This window comes from Rhipicephalus microplus, chromosome 5, assembly GCF_043290135.1.
Source record: "Rhipicephalus microplus isolate Deutch F79 chromosome 5, USDA_Rmic, whole genome shotgun sequence".
NCBI classification, from domain to species: Eukaryota; Metazoa; Arthropoda; class Arachnida; order Ixodida; family Ixodidae; genus Rhipicephalus; species Rhipicephalus microplus.
In genome coordinates, this window is record NC_134704.1 from 1,780,610 (window position 1) to 1,800,579 (window position 19,970).

Sequence of the window (19,970 nt, forward strand, 5' to 3'; positions counted from 1 at the left end):
CACTACCTAGCAGCATCCACGTGAAAGCTGATGCCGTAGCCCAGCCGGTCGCGCCACCAGATCATATTCTAGTTAATTATAGGTCTGGCCGAGAATACCGGATTTTTGTCATTACCGGCAACGGCAGGAATTTCGTTCCAGCCGTTTCCGCATCTAACTGGTCAGGACTTCTCTGTTTTTCGCATACCCTGCAGCTGTGCATAAATGATGCCAAAAAAGAAGTGGCAAGTTTTTCCCAGCTTTCTGTGAAGTGCCGATCGATTGTAGGTCACTACAATGAAGCGTACATGCACATGCACAGCTTATGGACATTCAAAGGGATATGCACATGACTCAGCATGAAGTAATTCAAGATGTTCCCACACACTGGAACAGTGAGCACGTAATGACTGAGAGACTTGTTGAACTTCGTGCTCCTATTTCAGTTGAGCTTTGCGATTCTGATGTGGACAACTTAAGCTCCTGAGAATGAAAATTAATGGCTGCGGCCGTAAAAGTGTTGCAGCCTCTGGATCAAGCCACGACAAAGTTGTGCACAGACCCCTATCCCACACTTTCCCAAGTGATACCCCTCATGCTTTGCATACAAGTGGTGCTGCATAAGCATGTGTCTGAAGGCGAGGAAGCGGGATCGTTTGCGAGAAGCCTTCTGCCCAGTCTTGCCACAAGGTTTCCCGACTTGAAAAGGGCAAATGTTCTGGCAAATGCGGATGCTAGGTGACCCTCGCTACAAAGACATTCGCTGTACTGAAGACAGCCAGAAAAAGGGGGCAAAAGCCACGCTTACAGCTGCAGCAAATGAGCTAATGTCAGCTCAAAATGATTGTGCCCGGGAACCTGTTAGCCCAGCCATGGAGAAGCCTCCACCTAATATTCTTTGGAGTGTTTTTGCTTCATTAACTTCCAATGTACTACAAGACAACATGCACGAATGCGTTCCTTCTCAAGTGGCAGAATACTTAGGCACCCCTGTGCTTCCCCAGTCAGAAAACCTTTTGGAGTGGTGGAAGACCCCTGGTAGCAGACTATACCCAGCAGTGTCCAAGGTGGCACAAAAGTACCTCTCGATTCCTGCCACACAGGCAAGAAGTGAGAGGCTGTTTTCAACAGCAGGGAACATTGTCAGCAGCTGGCGGGAACTGCTGCTCCCAGACTATGTGGAGCAGCTGGTGTTTTTGCATGAAAACTTGTGAGGGCAGTAAGACAAAGAAATGTGAGATTTGCAAATAAAATTCAACTGTTAATTTTCAATTTTACAAAACGCTGTGCCTACATTAGTCCAATTCTTTGAAAAAATTGTGTATATTAGTTGGGCCATGATAAAAACTCATATTTTTCTTTATAATATACGACATACACCATTCAAACTATTCGCTTCGAACATCAAATCCACTATTCGTCAATCCCTACAGTATTAACTGATTTAGGATGAGCACCTGGTCAGTGCCTCTGCACCTTGTTTAGAAGTGTGTGCTACACCCATTATTTTTACTCCTGTGCTTGCCATAAACGTGGGAGTTGGGTTTGTTGCTAATAATTTAGTAAACCCGCAAAGAAGCAATTGCTGCCGCCTAAGAAGTAATCGCACTGGATGGTGGAAGGGCATTGGACACTGAAATCTTTTAAGACTACGTACACACTTTCACAATTGCAGCTGCGGACTATGAGCTATGTGCTTATTAGCCTCGATATATGTTGATAATAAAGGTTCGATTGTTTTTGAAAGCCCGCTTGCACTCAATTTTTTTTTTTAGAATTTATTTGCAGCAGAAAAGCTCTAAAAAGACCAGCCTCTGAGGCTGTCTGCGTACGTTATTCACAAGAAAGGTTTTTCTTCAATATGCACTATCTATATACACACAGACAATATATATATATATATATATATATATATATTTATATATATATATATATTTATATATATATGAGATCTAACAGACAGTAATGCCAAGGAATGTACAGGGGAAGTTATTAGAACCAATGGAATGTAAATAAGAAGAAAGAAAAGTGGATGAAAAAATAACCAGCCGTGAGCAGAAACCGAACCTACGACCTTCGAATAACACGTTCGATGCTCTAACCACTGAGCTATCACAGCGGCCTTCCCTCCATCCACTTTTTTGGGTTTATATGTGAATTTAGAAGTAGGAGCGACAGTCAGCACCATCTATAAGCCAAGCGACGAGTGTGAAAACACTCTTTTATGCGCATGTTTGGCGTCACGTAGCAAGTGAACTTATTACGAGCGGGCAGCTGACCAATAGTCCCTCGTATATAACCTAATGACACCAAGTCTGCCAGTACGAGACCCTCGTTAATGAATAAAGGAAAGAAGTGTGTACCTAAGGGCTCGTTTTTTTCATGTTTTGACACAATATTAATGAGATCTAACAGACAAAGATGCCAAGGAATGTAAAAAGGAAGTTATTAGAACCAATGAAATGTAAATAAGAAGAAAGAAAAGAGGGTGAAAAAATAACCAGCCGTGAGCAGGAATCGAACCTACGACTTTCAAATAACGCGTTCGATGCTCTAACCACTGAGCTATCACAGCGGCCTTCCCTTCACCCACTTTTTTGGGTTTATATGTGAATTTAGAAGTGGGAGTGTCAGTCAGCGCCCTCTGTAGCCAAGCGGCAAGTGTGAAACACTCTTTTATGCGCATGTGTGGCGTGACGTAGCACGTGAACTTATTACGAGCGGGCAGCTGACCAGTATATATATATATATATATATATATATATATATATATATATATATATATATATATATATATATACACACACACACACACACACACACACACTGAGACGAAGTATCACTACCTGGAAAAACAAGGGAAGAGCGGGTAGAGAAAAAAGACGATGTTGCTTCTACTGTGATCACGGACTCAGTGCCCATTAAAAAAACCCCCTTAAGTTACCTTACCTTACGTAACAATTTTGTGAAAGGTGCTGGATAGGATGAACCCAAAGACGAGAGCCTCATTACCAGGACTTCGTCGCAGCCGCCGCCTTTCCGGACTCCCACCTTTGCCGTTCGTAGTGGCCCAAGAGCAGCCATTCAACGTTTCGAGGCCAATTCCGATGGGTCCTTGCCGTACCACAGAGTGCCACCAAACTTCAGCGGGACCTCAGGAGAAGACGTTGACATGTGGCTCAAGAACTACAAGCGGGTGAGCAGAAGCAATGGCCGGAACTCAAACAAACAGCTCAATCATGTTGTATTCTCGTTATTTGACATCGCCCTCATGTGGTACGAGGACCACGAGGACATGTTCACGACTTGGGAACGTTTTGTTGAAGAAGTGCAGAAGGGCTTCGGTGATTCTGACCCAAAGAAGAAACATGTGAAGCAGACATTGTCTCAGAGGGCACAGCTTCCAGGAGAAACATATACGACGTACATTGAATAAATCTTGAAGCTGTGCAAGATCTTGAATGCAAGGATGTCCGAAGAAGACAAGGTTGGACACGTTCTCAAGGGTATAGCCTAAGACGTGTACAATTTCTTAATTGGGAAAGACTGCTTGAACTCCGTGTCCGACGTGATGAAGCACTGTCGTACCTTTAAATCCCACAAGATGCGACTAATTTCTCTGAAATTCGGCCGCCTGTCCAACGTCCCCACTGTGCCTAGTGTTGAAACAGTGCCGACTATTGACCTTGCTTTGACCATACGGCATATGGTCAGAAAATGGCTGCTTCGATGTCAGAAGACCTATCATCACCCCAGCGATTTTCAGAACGCGTCCGCAAGTGAATCAGAACGTTGTGAGAACTCCTGTTTCTGTTCCACCATGGCAACCATCGATCAAACCAGCAGACGCTTATGAATATCAAGGCACACGGCAGGCTGGATTCTCACGTCAACCACCTCCAAACTATGAACTAAGTTTTCACCTGCCTGTTTACCCAACATCGCCTGCCTACGGTGCCCCTGAATGGTGGCAGCACTATCCCATGCCTTCTGAGAGGAGTTGTAACTCTGAACAGCGTGCCCCTTGACCAATTCCAGAGTGCTACAACTGTGGTGTCCCGGGGTCACATCTTACGTTTTTGTGACCACTGCCCATATCAGCAACAGTCTTGGTACATCTCACCAACCTTTCGACCATCCGCTTTTCATGTCACGGAAACCACGTGCACCTACCAGGTCACGCTACCCCTCGCCGGCCTCTGGTCGAAATTCGACGCCACCACCAGCTCCACGTGCTCTACAATCGTCGTCGCCACGGCGAGGCGCACAGACACCGCCGCCGGAAAACTAGTCGGTGCGGCCAGTAAGAGTGAGCCCGCGAGATCACAGGCGCTATCTACAGATATACCCCCGTCAGCGTTTATGTTGCAGAACAAAGTTCATGTAATTGTCGATGGAGTGGCTACTATGGCACTTGTGGATACAAAAGTGACAGTCTCAGTGATGAGTGTAAATTTTAAGAGCCTGCTAGGACCTAAAGTAATGTTTTGCCTGAACTGTGGGGTGACATTTTGTGGTGTAAGTGGTGACGCGTTGTGTCCGGTGGGATGTTGTACTGTGGACATCTTGCTGTGTGGCTGGGTGTATTTCACAGAGTTTGCGATTATTCCCTGGTCTACACATGACGTTATCTTGGGTATCGTCTTCTTGTGTGAGTGTGGGGCAACTGTAGACTACAGAAGTGGGCACCTTTCCTTACACGGTACTTTCCCAACGGCGCTCTTGGAAAATTTCTGTCTGTATGAATGTAGCTTTTTCGTCTCCATAGACACAGTCGTTCCTGCATTTTCTGCTGTGCGTGTTCCTGTGACATGTTCCAGTAACAACTGTGGCACGTTTGACGCCACGTTCAAACCGATTTCCTTGGTATGCCTGGAAAAGAACATTCTCATTCCCCATTGTATAGTGTCTGTCGTTGATGGAAGGGCAGGTGTGTGGACAATGAACAGTTCCTTGGAGCTTGCAGTTTTGCCAGGCGGCATGAAACTTGCAGTATTTAGACCCGAATCATCTATGACGCTGGTTGCACTTGTTGATGATACAAGCCAAAATGAACATCTAGGCTCCCAAGGTTCAGAGGATGCCCAATTGCTACAAATGGTCAGCAAGTCGCTTGACTAAAGCGAACGTCATGTACTGCTCGACGTTCTATTTAAGCACTCAAAAGTGTTTGATTTCTTTAAAAACGGCCAAAGGCCCTTAATTCCAGCATGCCAGATACGTCATCAGATTCACACAGAGTCGCCGCATTCTATTAGGCAGAAACCTTACCGAGTGGCACCATCGGAGCGCAAGATCATTGATGAGCAAGTCCAAGAAATGCTAAAAAAGGAAATAATACATGAATCGGTAAGTCTGGGGGCTGCTCCCGTCATTTCTAGTGAGGAAGAAGGATGGTACGTGGAGATTTCACGTTGACTACCGCCGACTGAATTCTGTTACCAAGAAAGACATCTATCCACTGCCGTGCATCTATGACGGTCTAGACTGCCTGCATTCCGCGTCCTACTTTTCATATGTTGACCTGAGGTCAAGTTACTAGGAAATTCCGATGCACGCAGCTGACAAAGAAAAGATGGCATTCGCTATGACCGACAAACTTTACGAGTTCAACGTTATGCCATTTGGATTATGTAATGCTCCTGCGACATTCGAAAGATTTATGGACTCTATGTTGCGAGGTTTAAAATGGCACATACGCATGTGTTACCTTGACGATGTCATAATTTTTTTACGTACGTTTGAGCAGCACAACACTCGCCTAGATCTCGTGCTCAACTGCATTGAAAAAGCTGGCCTTGTATTAAATTCAAAAAAGTGCGCCGGGGAGTGACAGACATTGGTGTTGGGACATCTCGTCGACAAAGATGGCGTTAGACCTGACCCACAAAGGACAGTGGCCGTTCAATCGTCCGAGCATCCTAAGTCTGTGAAACAACTGCGTAGCTTCATCGGGCTCTGCTCGTATTTTCGCCGGTTTGTACCCAGGTTTGCGGATGTCGTTCACTTCCTGACGAGCCTTCTACGCAAGAACAGCCCGTTTCAGTGGACCTCCGAGTGTGATGCCGCTATTTATCAGCTGTAGTGTTCGTTAACTTCGTAGCCAATACTTTGGCACTTCAATCTTTCGTCGCCCACGGAAATTCACATAGACGCAAGTGGCATCAGTAGCGGCGCCGTTCTTGTTCAGCATTCTGGTAAGAGGGAACACGTCGTGGCATACGCAAGTCATTTTTATTCAAGCCTGAACACAACTATACAGTGACCGAACAGGAACGCCTAGCAGTAGTCATTCCCGTGCAACGGTTTCACTCATACATTTATGGTCGTCCGTTCACTATCGTCACAGATCACTATTTCCTGTGTTGGCTGGTCAACCTTCGTGACCCATCTGGCCAGCTCGCACGACGGGCCATTCGTTTGCAGGAATATGTCTTCACCATTTCATACAAGACTGGCCGTCTACACGCTGATGCGGATTGCCTCTCCAGGATGCTGCTACCGACGACAGATTGTAAAGCTGATAACTTTGACCACCTTATCACTTCTTTGTCGTCTAGCTTTCCCGATGCCGCGACTTTCGCCACTGAGCAGCATAATGACCTACGCTTGAAAACTCTCTTTCCTGGAGCAAGAAAGACAATAAGTGAAGGCCGATTCTGCGTCTGAAATGGTCTTCTTTATCAGAGAAACATGTCCGCGACGGGTGCCCGCTTTCTGCTGGTTGTTCCTGCGTCCCTCTAAACGTCTGTTCTACATCTCATATATGATGACCCCACCTCTGGCTATCTAGGAACCGCACGAACACTTAGTCGCACGAAAAAGCGGTTTTATTGGCTGAAAATGAGCAAGACAATTCAAAGATACGTGGCCAGCTGTTCCCAGATTCAGAGCCACAAGCGACCCACCTCAGGTCCTGTCGGCCACCTGCAACCCATGAAACCTCCCAGTTCCCCTTTTGAAAAGGTCGGCATTGATCTGATTGAACCATTTCCATGCTCCTCGAGAGGTCATCGGTGGATAATTGTATGCACCGACTACCTGACGCAGTACTGCTAGATGGCTGCCTTATCCTCTGCCACGGCAGTCAGGGTTTCGAAGGTCATGTTGAATTCAGTCATCCTCCGACACGGGCCCCCTCGCATGATAATAAGTGACCATGGACGACAATTTACTGCTGATATGGTGGAATCATTACTTAGTTTGTGTGCCTCCGAGTTCCGGCACTCAACTGCATACCATCCACAAACTAACGGCCTGACCGAGTGCACAAACTGAACGTTCATCAACATGTTGTCAATGTACAACGCCTCGGACCACAAAAACTGAGATGAAGTATTACCACTCGTCATGTATGCCTTCAACACGGCAAAACATGAAATGACAGGCTACAGCCCTTTCTATCTGCTTTACATTCGTTCACCTCGACATACGCTGGACACTATCTTTCCTTTTGTCGTCCATGACGATTTAACAATTGTGGATACTTTGTGTCGCGCCGAAGAGACACGTTGACTTGCCTGCTTACGAACACTGGCAGCGCAAGAGTTATCTAAAACTCGCTACGACAGTCAACACCGGCATGTAAACTATGCCCCCGGTGATCTAGTGTGGGTGTGGACTCCAATATGCAGACGTGGCTTGAGCCAAAAGCTACTGGCACACTACGCCGGTCTGTTTGTGATACTCTATCATCTCAGCAAGGTCAACTATGAAACTGCACATGTCACCATTAGTGGCCGACGTTCATGCAAGACAGAGGTGACACACGTTGCCCGCCTGAAGCCGTTTACATGAAGGATACAAGAATGACTCGCCCAGAGGGCTTCATCCGAGACAGGAGAAATGATACGAAGTGTCACTACCAGGAAAACAAGGGAAGAGCGGGTAGAGAAACAAGACGGCACTGTTTCTACTGTAATCGCGGACTCAGTGCCCATTAAACCCCCCCCCCCCCTCTTTGAGCTGCCTTAAATTACGTAACAATATATATATGTGACGCAGGAGACGTAATGGCTGTGCGATGAACCATTTATTTTTCTTCGCGGTCCTCCTTCTCTATCATTCCACCACATTGTTCTCGTGTGGTTCGTCACATATATATGTATATATTGTGATGAGCGAGACCGAGAACAAGAAACAAAACCCGATCCTGGGCCAGCTGTTCTTATTCTGCCTCTTCTTCCTCTATCTTCCCTTAGCTACCCACGCGCCCGAACCCCAGCGTCTTTCTTCGTCTTGACACTCGGCCATGACTGCGTGCACGCGGAGCTGGTGGCAAAGTTTCTGCTGGGTGGGCTTGGCTGCATCGTGGTGGTTGTCCCGAATCACAATGCAACATGGAGTGATGGTCTGGGGGAAGCATCTCTGGTGGACGACACTGGCTACCTCGAGCCGGTCGGTCAACGCCATGGTGCGCCTCTGCTTGAAGATCTGTCAGTGTGTCCTCAGGTGGGCGGAATTGGCTTTGTCGCTGCGGTTGAACTCGTCCATGGTACCATGTTTCCTGACCACTTGTAGAATACCGCTCAGGCGAACGGCCCTGACTGTTCCGGCAAGATCACAGAGTAACCTGGAAATGCTGGTGCTTGTCCCACCACCGTTGGTGGACTGAACTGCAGCTAGACGCTCTGCGAGGCAGCCGTGTAGACGTTTGTGCCATTTCTCCAAATGAGTTGCGACTCAGCTCATTGTTGGGCATCAATACCACAGCAAAACTCTCTGAAGTTGTCCAGCTGGTGGCTTCTGGCGAACTGTCGCGTGCAGACTTGGTGTCCTGGGAGGGAACAGTACGAGGGCTGGTCCTCGACAAGTTCTCAATGGCAGTTGCCTTAGCCTGACTAGGTGTTTGAATTTTCTCAAAGGAAACATCCCTTGCGAGCCAAGTGTCTGCGCGGCTGAGCGTATGTGCGTCTTCGAAAATGAATGTACGAGTCCTCTTCAAACATGGCTGTGTCAGGTTACAGCTGATCTTGTTCGCATCCTCGGAAATGCCTGCTTTGTGAAGTGGTAATGAGTGCATTTTGTTTCCGACGATCATGGTCTGGTGGGGTTCAGTTTTGTCTGGTACGATAGATGTGAGCGCCTCCATGTCCTCAAACGACAACGACCGCGAGGACAATATCTCCTGAGAAAGGTCGGGTGGTGGTACTCCCGGGTCTAATACCGATGCAGATTTCACGACCTGCAGAGGAGGACTGTGGTCACTTTGGTCAGGGTCAGCAGCAGGAAACTCTTCGATATACTTCATTTCTCGAGAGGCATCTTTTTGCAAGGCGGAAATGCTCTCATGCTCAGTTACTGAATCATTTAAAGCGTGCAGATCCGCTTCCGTCTGGTCAAGGATGAGCATGGTGAAATCCACAGGCACGTGCGTTTGATAACGCGGTAGAATTTCCAGTAAGATGAAGGCTGGTGCCTCAGCGTTTACCGAATGGTCTGACGACTCCGGATGGCGTTCGTTGGGGCCTGTCACAGGGCGTTTTGCAAAACTTGCTGTGAGAGACCTACCGGACACAGGTGCACCATCGGGCCGCTGCTCCATGACAGCAGAAATGCCTGTGAAAGGCAGAGTTACACGATCGTGATTGTTTCCTACATGTTGGTCACCGAGAGATGACAGGATGGCTTGATCACCGAAAGATGACACGATGATAGGGGCTCGAATTGCATCCTCTAGGTCGGGCTTTTCCCGAGATCTGTCCTGAGAGAAGGTCGAGTTGCATGAGCAGGTGGCATAAGGAATCAGACCGAAAGCAGCTATGAGCTTGAAGCTCCACTCCCCCCATGACTGCTGCTTGAAGCCTTCATACCGGTGCCACGCCGCTGCACCTTCTCGAAGACGGTCTACAGCCACGGTCCATTTCTGAGATTCCGTTCAGGCCTTGCGCATTGCTATCGCGTTGACGGTTGCCACCCAGTCGTCAGCGTCGTTCCGGACCCCGTGGAATTCCGGTAGTTCACAGACGGCTGGTGATTGTGAGGTGGCAGGTGGCAACGCAGAGATCACCGACGTGAAGCAGTCGAGCTGGTGTGAGAGCTCGATCAGAGAAGACTGAAGCTCTCTGCGTTGCTCCGGTGTGCTTGCCTCAAGGTCGTATGAGGCAGCTACATCCAATACTGCGTTAGTGTCACACAATGCTAGCAATATTGTAGGAGCTCGCTCGGCGATCAACGCTGTCAGTTTCTTAGTCTCGGCGCGGAGCAGTGCGATGGTACGCCGCAGCTCCACGGCACTGTCGCGAGGCTTCTGAACCGCTTTGGTTTGCGTGCGTGAAGTACGTGGTTTTAGTTGTACTCACGGTGGTGACACACAGGTCCAAGGAAGCATGAACAGCGTTTCTTGGCGGCTCATGTGTTGGAAGAGCTCCGGACAGGGAATTCAGGCCGTGGGAAGCTTGAACAGCATTCCCAAAGGACAGGAACCCGTGCATATTACGGCCGCGAAGTGGTAGCATAGTGTCCATTGGGTGATGCCCTGGTACCACAGAGGAGGCATGGACACCGTCCACTGATGGTCTGATGGGCAGCTGAAGTGGCGGCCGGGTTGTTGACTCCATTGCCAAAGAAGCGTGAACGGTCTTCCTGGATCGACAAGCCCGCACTGCCGACGAACCACGAAGAGACGTACCGGTGGCTTCCCGCAGAGGGTTCCCTTGTCGGCTTGCGCTGACGGCAGAATCTATAGCCAAGGACGCGTGGACGGCGTCCCTTGTGAAATGGTACCGGTAACGTGTACTGCAGCTGCCGAGGAGGCCTTGACGCCGTCCTCAAGCGGCGCTTATCACGGCTGTCTTGGATGACGAAGCGAGGACGTAAGACTTCTTCTTCATCGACTGCGCCATTGTGATGAGCGAGACAGAGAACTAGAGACAACACTTGATCTTGGGCCAGCTGTTCTTATTCTGCCTCTTGTTCCTCTACCTTCCCTTAGCTGCCCATGCACCCGAGCCCCAGCGTCTTTCTTCGTCTTGACAATATATATATATATATATATACTGATAGATCTTAATAATATTGTGTCAAAACATGAAAAAATGAGCCTATAAGTAAACACTTCTTTCCCTTATATATATATATATATATATATATATATATATTGAAGGGCCTGTCAATGTCCATGTTGACTGTCCTAGAGGGATGTCGAGCGAGCGTACAAATTTGTTACCTTTGTACATCTGATGTACATCCATCGTACGTACAGTGTGCATCCATGGACATCTGATGATTGTTCTGAATATCCAAAATTTACATCCCGTCATATGCCTACCGGATATTCTTGGTTACTTGGGATAACGTCATTGGTGATTATTATCGTGGGTCACAGAAGGTCGCAATGGAGTACACTATAGCCTCATCATAACAATATAAGATCTTACACAAAATTAGTTTGTTTACCAGAAAATTTGTTCTAAAAGCACCTATATTCCTAACCATATATCTATTACATGAGTATTTTTAATTTACTTTGTTATAGGGGATACTTAATTATATCTGGTTTCAAAATATTGAGATGTGAGTGTAGTTAAACGTTCTCCTAAATTTCTGGATCGGTGTGTGCCTTACCTCGCCAAAATCATGCTTTTGGTTGGTGCAGCAGAAGCTCTTGGGAGTTTTATGCACACCTCAGTGGCAGTGCATCAAGATACTTGCATTGCTTGCTGAATCTTTGAATGACTGAGCAATGCCTGCGTAGGGTTACCAGAATGTTTTCTATGAAAAATGCAACCCCATTTCTCGTCTATTTATGGTGCAAAAACACATAAAGCAAGTGTTTTTGTTGCAGTCGGCTCTTAGTGTGGAGGTCTCTGGCGGAGTGGATGGCCCCATCAAGATATCACTCTTTCCGTACAGCCCTGGGGATGCACCTGTGCGTGTGGAAAACTTGTGTGAAGACCTATTCCTCAAGATACACCAGAAGTGAGAAGCATTTTCTTTGTTTGTTTATTTGTGTCATTCATTTTAATACCTCCAAGATCCAAGTTGAGAAATTACATGAGGGAGTGGGTGATAGAAAGGCTACTAATATAAGGGTAGTTATGATGGGATGGTTTTAATGAGCCGCTTGAATGCTTGGGTGTCGATGATGGTGGCAACTTTGGGTGGCACATCATTCCAGTTTCGGGCTGTGCACAGGTTCTTCTGATGCATAAGCTATGTAAAAGTAAAGAATAGAGAAAATTATGGTAAAGGTTAGGACCTGCACTTTTGCGGCATTTAGCCAAGTCGAAGAAGTTCATCTTTGTTTTTAGTGCTGATATGCTTGAGGTGTATGAATAGTTAAATAGTATGAATCGTGCCGCACCGTTCTGGACAGACTCGAGGGTATTAATGAGATTGTGGTGAGGAGCGAAAAACGCATGCGCATATTCTAGCTTTGGCTGGACAAAGGTTTCAAAGGCAACGTTTTAATAGAAGGGGAAGCGAGTGAAAGGTCATGGCGAGAGTACCCTGAAGTGCGATTAGCCAAATTCACAATGTGGTCAATATGACATGTTCAAATTAGGTCACGCAAGATTGTCACACCCAGATATTTAAACAAATCAATTGTAAAAATTTGGTTGTTATTGATATTGTCACGGTAATAAAATCACTGCAAGTAACAGTGCCGCAAACAACAGTGTAGCAAACAGCGGAACAACTTTGATCGAGCAGCACAAGTTTTTCGTCGCCATTCTCCAGCCCAAATCCTTTGGCACGCACAAGTAAAGATGAACCTAGCCACGCAACAGCCAGAAACCCACTACATGCTCGTGTCATTACTACCCCTCTCGGAAAGCATCGGCTCGATGCTTTCAGATGTATGAAGGCAAGAGCAAGTCTTCAGTGGGAGTAATACAGCTTTATCATAGCCACGTAGACGATGTTCAGCTGGGCACCACAACGGGAGTACCGCACGCTGGGATCTGCAATAACTTCATAGTGTACATGAGGTAAGGGCCGAAAACGACGGTAAGGGCCGGTAAAAAACCCGGTAAGGGCCGAAATAATGATGCAAAAGTTTCTCAGAGCGGCCATGTTGGCGTACGAGACTGCAGAGTAACACTTTTTTCTCCGGGGTGGTAGGTGACTTCTTTGTGGTGAAGGTTGTACCTATGAGAATCGTGTTGTTGCTCAAAGCGAATGCGCAGGCGAGCTAGCTGTCGAGCTTCTTTGGCGAACTGTGCATACTGGTCAGCATTTTCGGTGGTAGTCAGAAAGGCATCAAGTGAAAGCATGGTGTCTAACATTATACTAACTTCGTAGCCGTGAAGCAGGCAGAAAGGTGTAAATCTTGTAGTTCGTCTTGCACATCTGTGTTATATGCGAAAGTTACGAAAGGGAGGATACTGTCTCAGTTTCTAGGGTCCACGTTGACATACATAGAAATCATGTCTGCGATGGTTTTATTGAGCCATTCTGTTAATCCGTTAGCTTGTGGATGGTAAGCCGTCATTCGGGGATATACGGTGCTGCTGAGTGTCATCACTTCTTCCAGCAATTGGGTCATAAACACTGTGCCTCTGTCGGTTATAACCACGGCTGGTGAACCACGGTGGAGGACGACAGCATGAATAAAGAAATTCGCGACATCACTTGCCGTACCGCGTCGGAGTGCTCGTGTTTTGCAGTAACGGGTTAAATAGTTCGTCGCAATTATTATCCAGCCACTCCCCGCTGAAGGTTTCGGAAATAGACCTAGCAGGTCTATTCCAACTTGTTTAAACGGTGCTTGGGGTGGCTCCGCAGGGTGTAAAAGACCAGCAGGTTTCATGGGCAGAGCCTTGCGACGCTGGCAGTTTCAGCAGGTTTTGACGTAGTGCTTGATGGTATGGAACAATTTGGGTCAGTAGTGCGTGTGGCGGATACGAGCGAGAGTACACATGAACCCTAAATGCCCGGAAGATGGTTCGTCATGGCACGCCTTAAGGATGTCGTCTCGCATCACATTTGGTACGACCAGTATGGCGGCTCGAGCATTAAGATCAAAGCTCCACTTGTACAGGATGTTGTTAAGAAGAAAAAATGATGAAATTGTGCACCTGAATGTTTGTGGTGGCTGTTCAAGCTTGTCCTCGATATAGTCGATGATTCGGTGAAGTTCTGTGTCATCACGTTCTTTCTGAACCAAGTCGGTGGCTGACAGCCATAAGGAATTTTTCGTCAGTTTGGTCAGGAGGAATCGACTTAACTGGGGCACGTGATAGGCAGTCAGCATCGGTGTGCTTGCATCCCGACTTGTAAACTACTGTAACGTCCAATTCTTGTAGGTGGAGACTCCATCGAGCGAGGCAGCCTAAGGGGTCTTTGAAGCCTGCAAGCCAGCACAAAGGATGGTGGTCGGTGACTATTTGGAACGATCGCCTGTACAAATACGGTCAGAGCTTGGCTATAGCCCACACGGCACCTAGGCATTACTTTTCTGTGGTGGAATAGTTCGTTTCAGCCGATGATAATGTACGACTAGCGTAGGCGATCACTCGCTCGATACCTTCCTGCCCTTGCACAAGGACAGCTCCAAGGCCGAAATTACTTGCATCTGTATGCATTTCAGTGTTCAAACTGACCCAAGATTGGAGGAGTCTCGAGGGAGCATCGTAGCTCGCAAAAAGCTTCGGGTTGCTCAGAAGCCCACACAAAAGCAACATTGTCTCTCGTGCGTTGGTGTGAGAGTTCTGCTATTTTTGAAAAGTTCGGAACGAAGCGACGATAGTACGCACAAAGGCCCAGAAAACGGTGTATGTCATGTTTGTTAGCTCGAGTTGAGAAGGCAGGGACAGCCAGTGTTTTCTTGGGGTCTGGGCGAATTCCGTCACTGTTGATTACATGGCCGAGAAACTTGAGCTCCTTGTAGCCGAAGGGGCATTTTTCGAACTTGAGCGACAGGTCAGCTGTTCGGAGCGCCTCAAGTACTGCATGAAGATGCTGAAGGTGCTGCTCAAAAGTCAATGAAAAAAGGACGTCGACATCTAAATGTACAAGACACAATTGCCCCTTGAGACCGGACAAGACTGTGTCCATCATTCATTGAAAAGTTGCGAGAGCAGAGCACAGTCCAAAAGGAAGCACCTTAAATTCGAAGAGCCCGTAAAGAGTAATGAAGGCCGTCTTTTCCCGGTCACGCTCATCGACCTCAATTTGCCAATAACCACTGCATAGATCCATGGATAGAAAATATCAGGTGTTTCTAAGGCGGTCGAGTCAGTCGTCGACGCGAGGAAGCGGATAAACGTCTTTCTTTGTCACGGTATTCAGTTTGCGATAATCAACACATAAACGCAATGTCCCGCCTTTCTTTTTCACCAACACAACCGGTGATGCCCGTGGGCTTGTAGATGGCTGAATGATGTCGTCAGCAAACATTTGTTGTACTTGGTCGTGGATGGCGTCTTGCTCTCCGTGGCAAACTCGATAAGCATGTTGTCGATTGGCCTTTCGCTGGGCTCTGTTATGAATCTGTGCTTTGAGACCGGTGTCTGTTTCAGACTTTGGACGTCGTGGCAAAGCAATCACTGAAGGAAAGCAGGAGAGAGCGAAGACTCTCTTGCTGTGAAGTCGACAGTGCGCAGTTCACATCAAGCTTAACCAGAGACTATTTGTCGTCGCGAGGACCGGAAGAGAGTTGTGCGAGTGATAAGTTAGCTTTAGAGTCTCCAATTTCTTCGAAATAAGCCATGACACACTGCCTTATGAAGTGCTGGTATTCATGACTGAAATTTGTTAGTAGTGTAGCGAAGCCTCCGAACTATGAAATGGGTCGTACTCTTGAGTACCTTCTAGTGGGGCTACCCAACAAGGACGCCCCTCGCGCTGAGAGCCCGTGCTTGGCTGTAACTGCCGCCAATATATATTCTCGCTCGTTGCCGGCTAATAAACGCCTTAACAATTTGGTGGAGAGTGCTGCGATCCCTGTCTATGCCTTTGGAGCTACGATCACGTACCCTGCCATCTACTATGTACCACGACGAAGATGGTTCTGTGCGGTTCTGTGTGGACTACAGACGGCTCAATAAGATCACTCGCAAGAATTTTTACCCACTGCCGCGCATCGATGACGCAATTGACAGCCTTCACGGAGCTGAATTTTTTTCTTCTCTCGATCTGCGCTCAGGGTACTGGCAAGTACCCATGGCTGATGACGCTCGACCGAAGACTGCGTTCATCACACCCGACGGCTTGTACGAATTCAACGTCATGCCGTTTGGTCTATGTAATGCACCTGCGACCATTGAGCGCATGATGGACACCGTTCTGCGCAACTTGAAATGGCACACGTGCTTGTGTTACCTCGATGACGTTGTTGTGTTCGCCCCAGATTTCTCCACGCATCTCCAACGTCTGAAAGAAGTTTTCGCACGTGTGAGCAATGCCGGCTTGCAACTAAATATGAAGAAGTGCCGCTTTGCAGCACGGCAACTCATCATCCTAGGGTACGTCATGTCTAAGGATGGCATTCTTCCTGACCCAGCCAAGCTTCGGGCCGTGGCTGAATTCCCCAAACCTGCGTTTGTCAAAGAACTGTGTAGTTTCGTGGGCCTGTGCTCATACTTCCGACACTTCATACGAAACTTTGCTACGATTATATCACCGCTGACGAAGCTCCTTGGAAGTAACGGGCTCTTCAATTCGTGGTCGTCTGAGTGCGACGACGCGTTCACGAAGCTCCGCCATTTGCTGACGTCTCCTCCCATTCTGCGCCATTACGATCCTACGGCCCCGACGGAGGTGCACACAGACGCCAATGGTGTAGGCCTCGGCGCTGTCCTGGCGCAGCACAAGCCTGGATTCCCTGAATATGTCGTAGCATATGCAAGCCGTACGCTCACGAGAGCCGAGACAAACTACACCGTCATGGAGAAAGAGTGCCTGGCGATCGTCTGGGCCCTTACAAAGTTTCGACCTTATTTGTATGGTCGCCCATTCGATGTCGTCACCAACCATCATGCACTATGCTGGCTTTCATCATTGAAGGATCCCTCAGGCCGTCTCGCCCGTTGGGCTCTTCGCTTACAAGACTACGACATCCACGTGCTGTACCGCAACGGACGCCAGCTTGCTGATGCCGACGCCCTTTCGCGCTCCCCTCTGCCTGAAGGTGATGTGCTCTGCTCAGTATCCTAGGCTGCTGTTTCTGCCATTGATATTGACATCATCGCTACCGAACAGCGAAAGGATAATTCTATCGGCCCGCTCATCGACTTGCTCTCTCATCCATCCGCAACGCCATCCACGCGTGCCTTGCGTCGTCAAGCTCGCCATTTCGCCATCCGTGACGGCTTCTACACCGACGCAATTACGACGCCGATGGCCGGCAGTGGTTACTCGTGATACCCTGCAGTCTGCGGTCAGAGATATGTGAATCCTTCCATTCTAATCCGCAATGCGCGCACTCTGGGGTATTCAAAACCTACTGTCGCATTCGACAATGCTACTTCTGGCGCGGGATGTACCGCTACGTGCAGCAGTTCGTTCGCTCCTGCCTCGCTTGCCAACGCCGCAAACCGTCAGCACACATGTCGCCAGCCAGTCTGCGACCGTTACCTTGCCCTAAGCATCCGTTTGGGCGCATAGGTATCGATTTGTATGGACCACTTCCTCTGACATCGGCTGGTAACCGCTGGGTCATCGTCACCGTAGATCATTTAACGCGATACCCCAAAACCGCCGCTATCCCTGCGGCTACTGCGCGTGATGTTGCGTCCTTCCTACTGCATCGATTTATACTGCGCCATGGTCCACCTCAGGAGCTTCTCAGCGATCGAGGCCGTGTCTTCTTGTCAGAAGTCGTCGAAGCCATTCTCACGCAGTGCCATTCTGTCCACCGCAAAACAACTGCTCACCACCCGCAGACGAATGGTCTGACCGAACGCTTTAATCGCACCCTCGGCGACATGCTTTCGATGTACGTCGCCGCCAACCATACGAATTGGGATACTATATTGCCCTTCGTCACCTACGCCTACAACACCGCCCCTCAGAGCACGACCAGTTTTTCACCTTTCTTCTTGCTGTACGGAAGGCACCCGTCACATACCATCGACACGATACTCCCGTACACGCCGGATCCATCTGAGTGTGCACATATTTCCGAGACAGCCAGGCTTGCTGAAGAGTGTCACGAGCTGGCCAAGACATTTACGACGAATGAGCAAGAGCAGCAGAAGAGTATTCGTGATGGCTCCGCCACTTCTGAACCCACGTTCCTTCCTGGTTTCCTTGTATGGCTCTCGATCCCGACCTCTGTAGCTGGCCTTTCTTTCAAACTACTCCCGAAATATGAAGGTCCCTACCGTGTGATCGAGCGCACATCTCCAGTCAACTATCTTGTCAAGCCAATTGAACAATCTTCGGACATGCGCCGTCGCGGGCGCGACATAGTCAACGTGAAGCGCCTGAAGGCCCGCTCGTAGTGACAAGCTGTTAGGTCGCCAGGCGGCTCCCTCTTCGACCCCGAAGTAATTATAGAGAAGCCGCCGAACACTGAAGTGGGTCAAACTCTCAAGTGTTCTCTAGTGGGTCTACCCAAAAAAGGACGCCGCTCGCGCTGAGAGTCCGTGCTTGGCCGTTACTGTCGCCATTGTGTATACTCGCTGTGTGCCTGCTAATAAACGCCATAACAAATTGGTGGAGAGTGCTACGATACCCTTTGATGCCCTGGGAACTGCGTTCACGTACCCTGCAATCTACCATGTCCCAAGACGCCTCTCAGCAAATGCCTCTTTCCATGCCACCCCCTTGTCCCGGTGTCCCCAGAATCCGCGATCCACCCATCTTCACTGGCGCTGATGGCACTGACGTGGAGGACTGGCTCGCCATTCACGAGCGCGTGAGCGTCCCCAACAAATGGGACGAGGACGGCAAGCTGACCAACTTGGTGTTTTACCTTGCCGGTGTCGCCAGTTTGTGGTACAACAACCACGCGTCCGATTTTGCCACCTGGTCTGATTTCAAGACCGCAATCGTCAACGTCTTCGGCCGCCCTGCTGTTCGCAAGCCACAAGCCGAGCAGCGCTTGCGTGAACGTGCTCAGAAGGCTGGTGAGTCATTCACCAGCTATATTGAAGATGTCCTGGACATATGTAACAAATCCAATCACACCATGTCCGAGTCTGACAAGATCCGAAACATCATGAAAGGCATCGACGATGATGCCTTCACGATGCTGCTCGCCAAAAACCCCGGCACGGTGGCTGAGGTCATCACACTGTGCCAGAGCTACGAGGAGCTCCGCCGGCAGCGTTCGATGACCCGACGCTCCCCACCACAAGCTGCAACACTTGCTGGCTTGGAGGCCAGTTGTGACCAAGTGGCGTTGATGGCAGAACTGAAGTCCTTTATCCGTGAGGAAATCGCGCGTCAGTTCTCCCTCCTGCCCTTTTCCCACCAACCTGCTGTTCAACAATCGGCTACTACCCTTCTCCCTCCCATCCGCCGAGCGATTAAACAGGAAATAGCGGAGGTAATGCCTGCTTACCACCCCCAACAGCCTCCGGCTCCTGCGTCCCTGAGTTACGCGCAAGTGGTCGCCAGGCCGCCCCAAGTCGTTCAAGCACCCGCCCCTCTGACCTACGCTGAAGCTGCTGCACGACCTCCATCCTTTGCAGTGGGTATGCCTGCTACGTATGTTGACGTAACCCCTCAGCCTCAGCTTCAGTCCACCATGCAGCCACCGTTCCGTCCATCAGCCCTTGCGACATGGGCGAGACCTACCCCAGTGAACAGATGGCGCACACCCGACAACCGGCCCATCTGCTTTGCCTGCGGTTACGCCGGTCACGTGGCCCGTTATTGCCATCGCGTACAGCCGGCTCCAATTTCTTCACCTGTTGCTGGCCAACTCAGCCGTCCTTATCGCGAAGAACCGCCGTCTATGCCACCTCGATCTCGCCCAGGTCCATCTCGAAGATCACCGTCTCCACGACGCCGTTCCCTGTCTCCCATGCGGCCAAGTGCGGCAGCTCATGAGCGGGAAAACTAGTCGTCGCAGTCCCTGAGGCAAGGACTGCGACGCT

The 19,970-nt window shown here is 49.0% G+C and overlaps 1 protein-coding gene across 6 annotated transcripts in view; it reads left to right on the forward strand.

Moving 5' to 3' along the window:
• LOC119174040 (intermembrane lipid transfer protein VPS13A) overlaps positions 1-19,970 on the forward strand; it is a 1,344,268-nt gene that overhangs the window by 949,160 nt on the left and 375,138 nt on the right. For all 6 annotated transcript variants that reach the window (XM_075894208.1, XM_075894209.1, XM_075894213.1 and 3 more), the window contains one exon: positions 11,765-11,898. In XM_075894208.1, the coding sequence (XP_075750323.1) occupies positions 11,765-11,898 (134 nt within the window). The remainder of the gene's footprint in view (positions 1-11,764; positions 11,899-19,970) is intronic.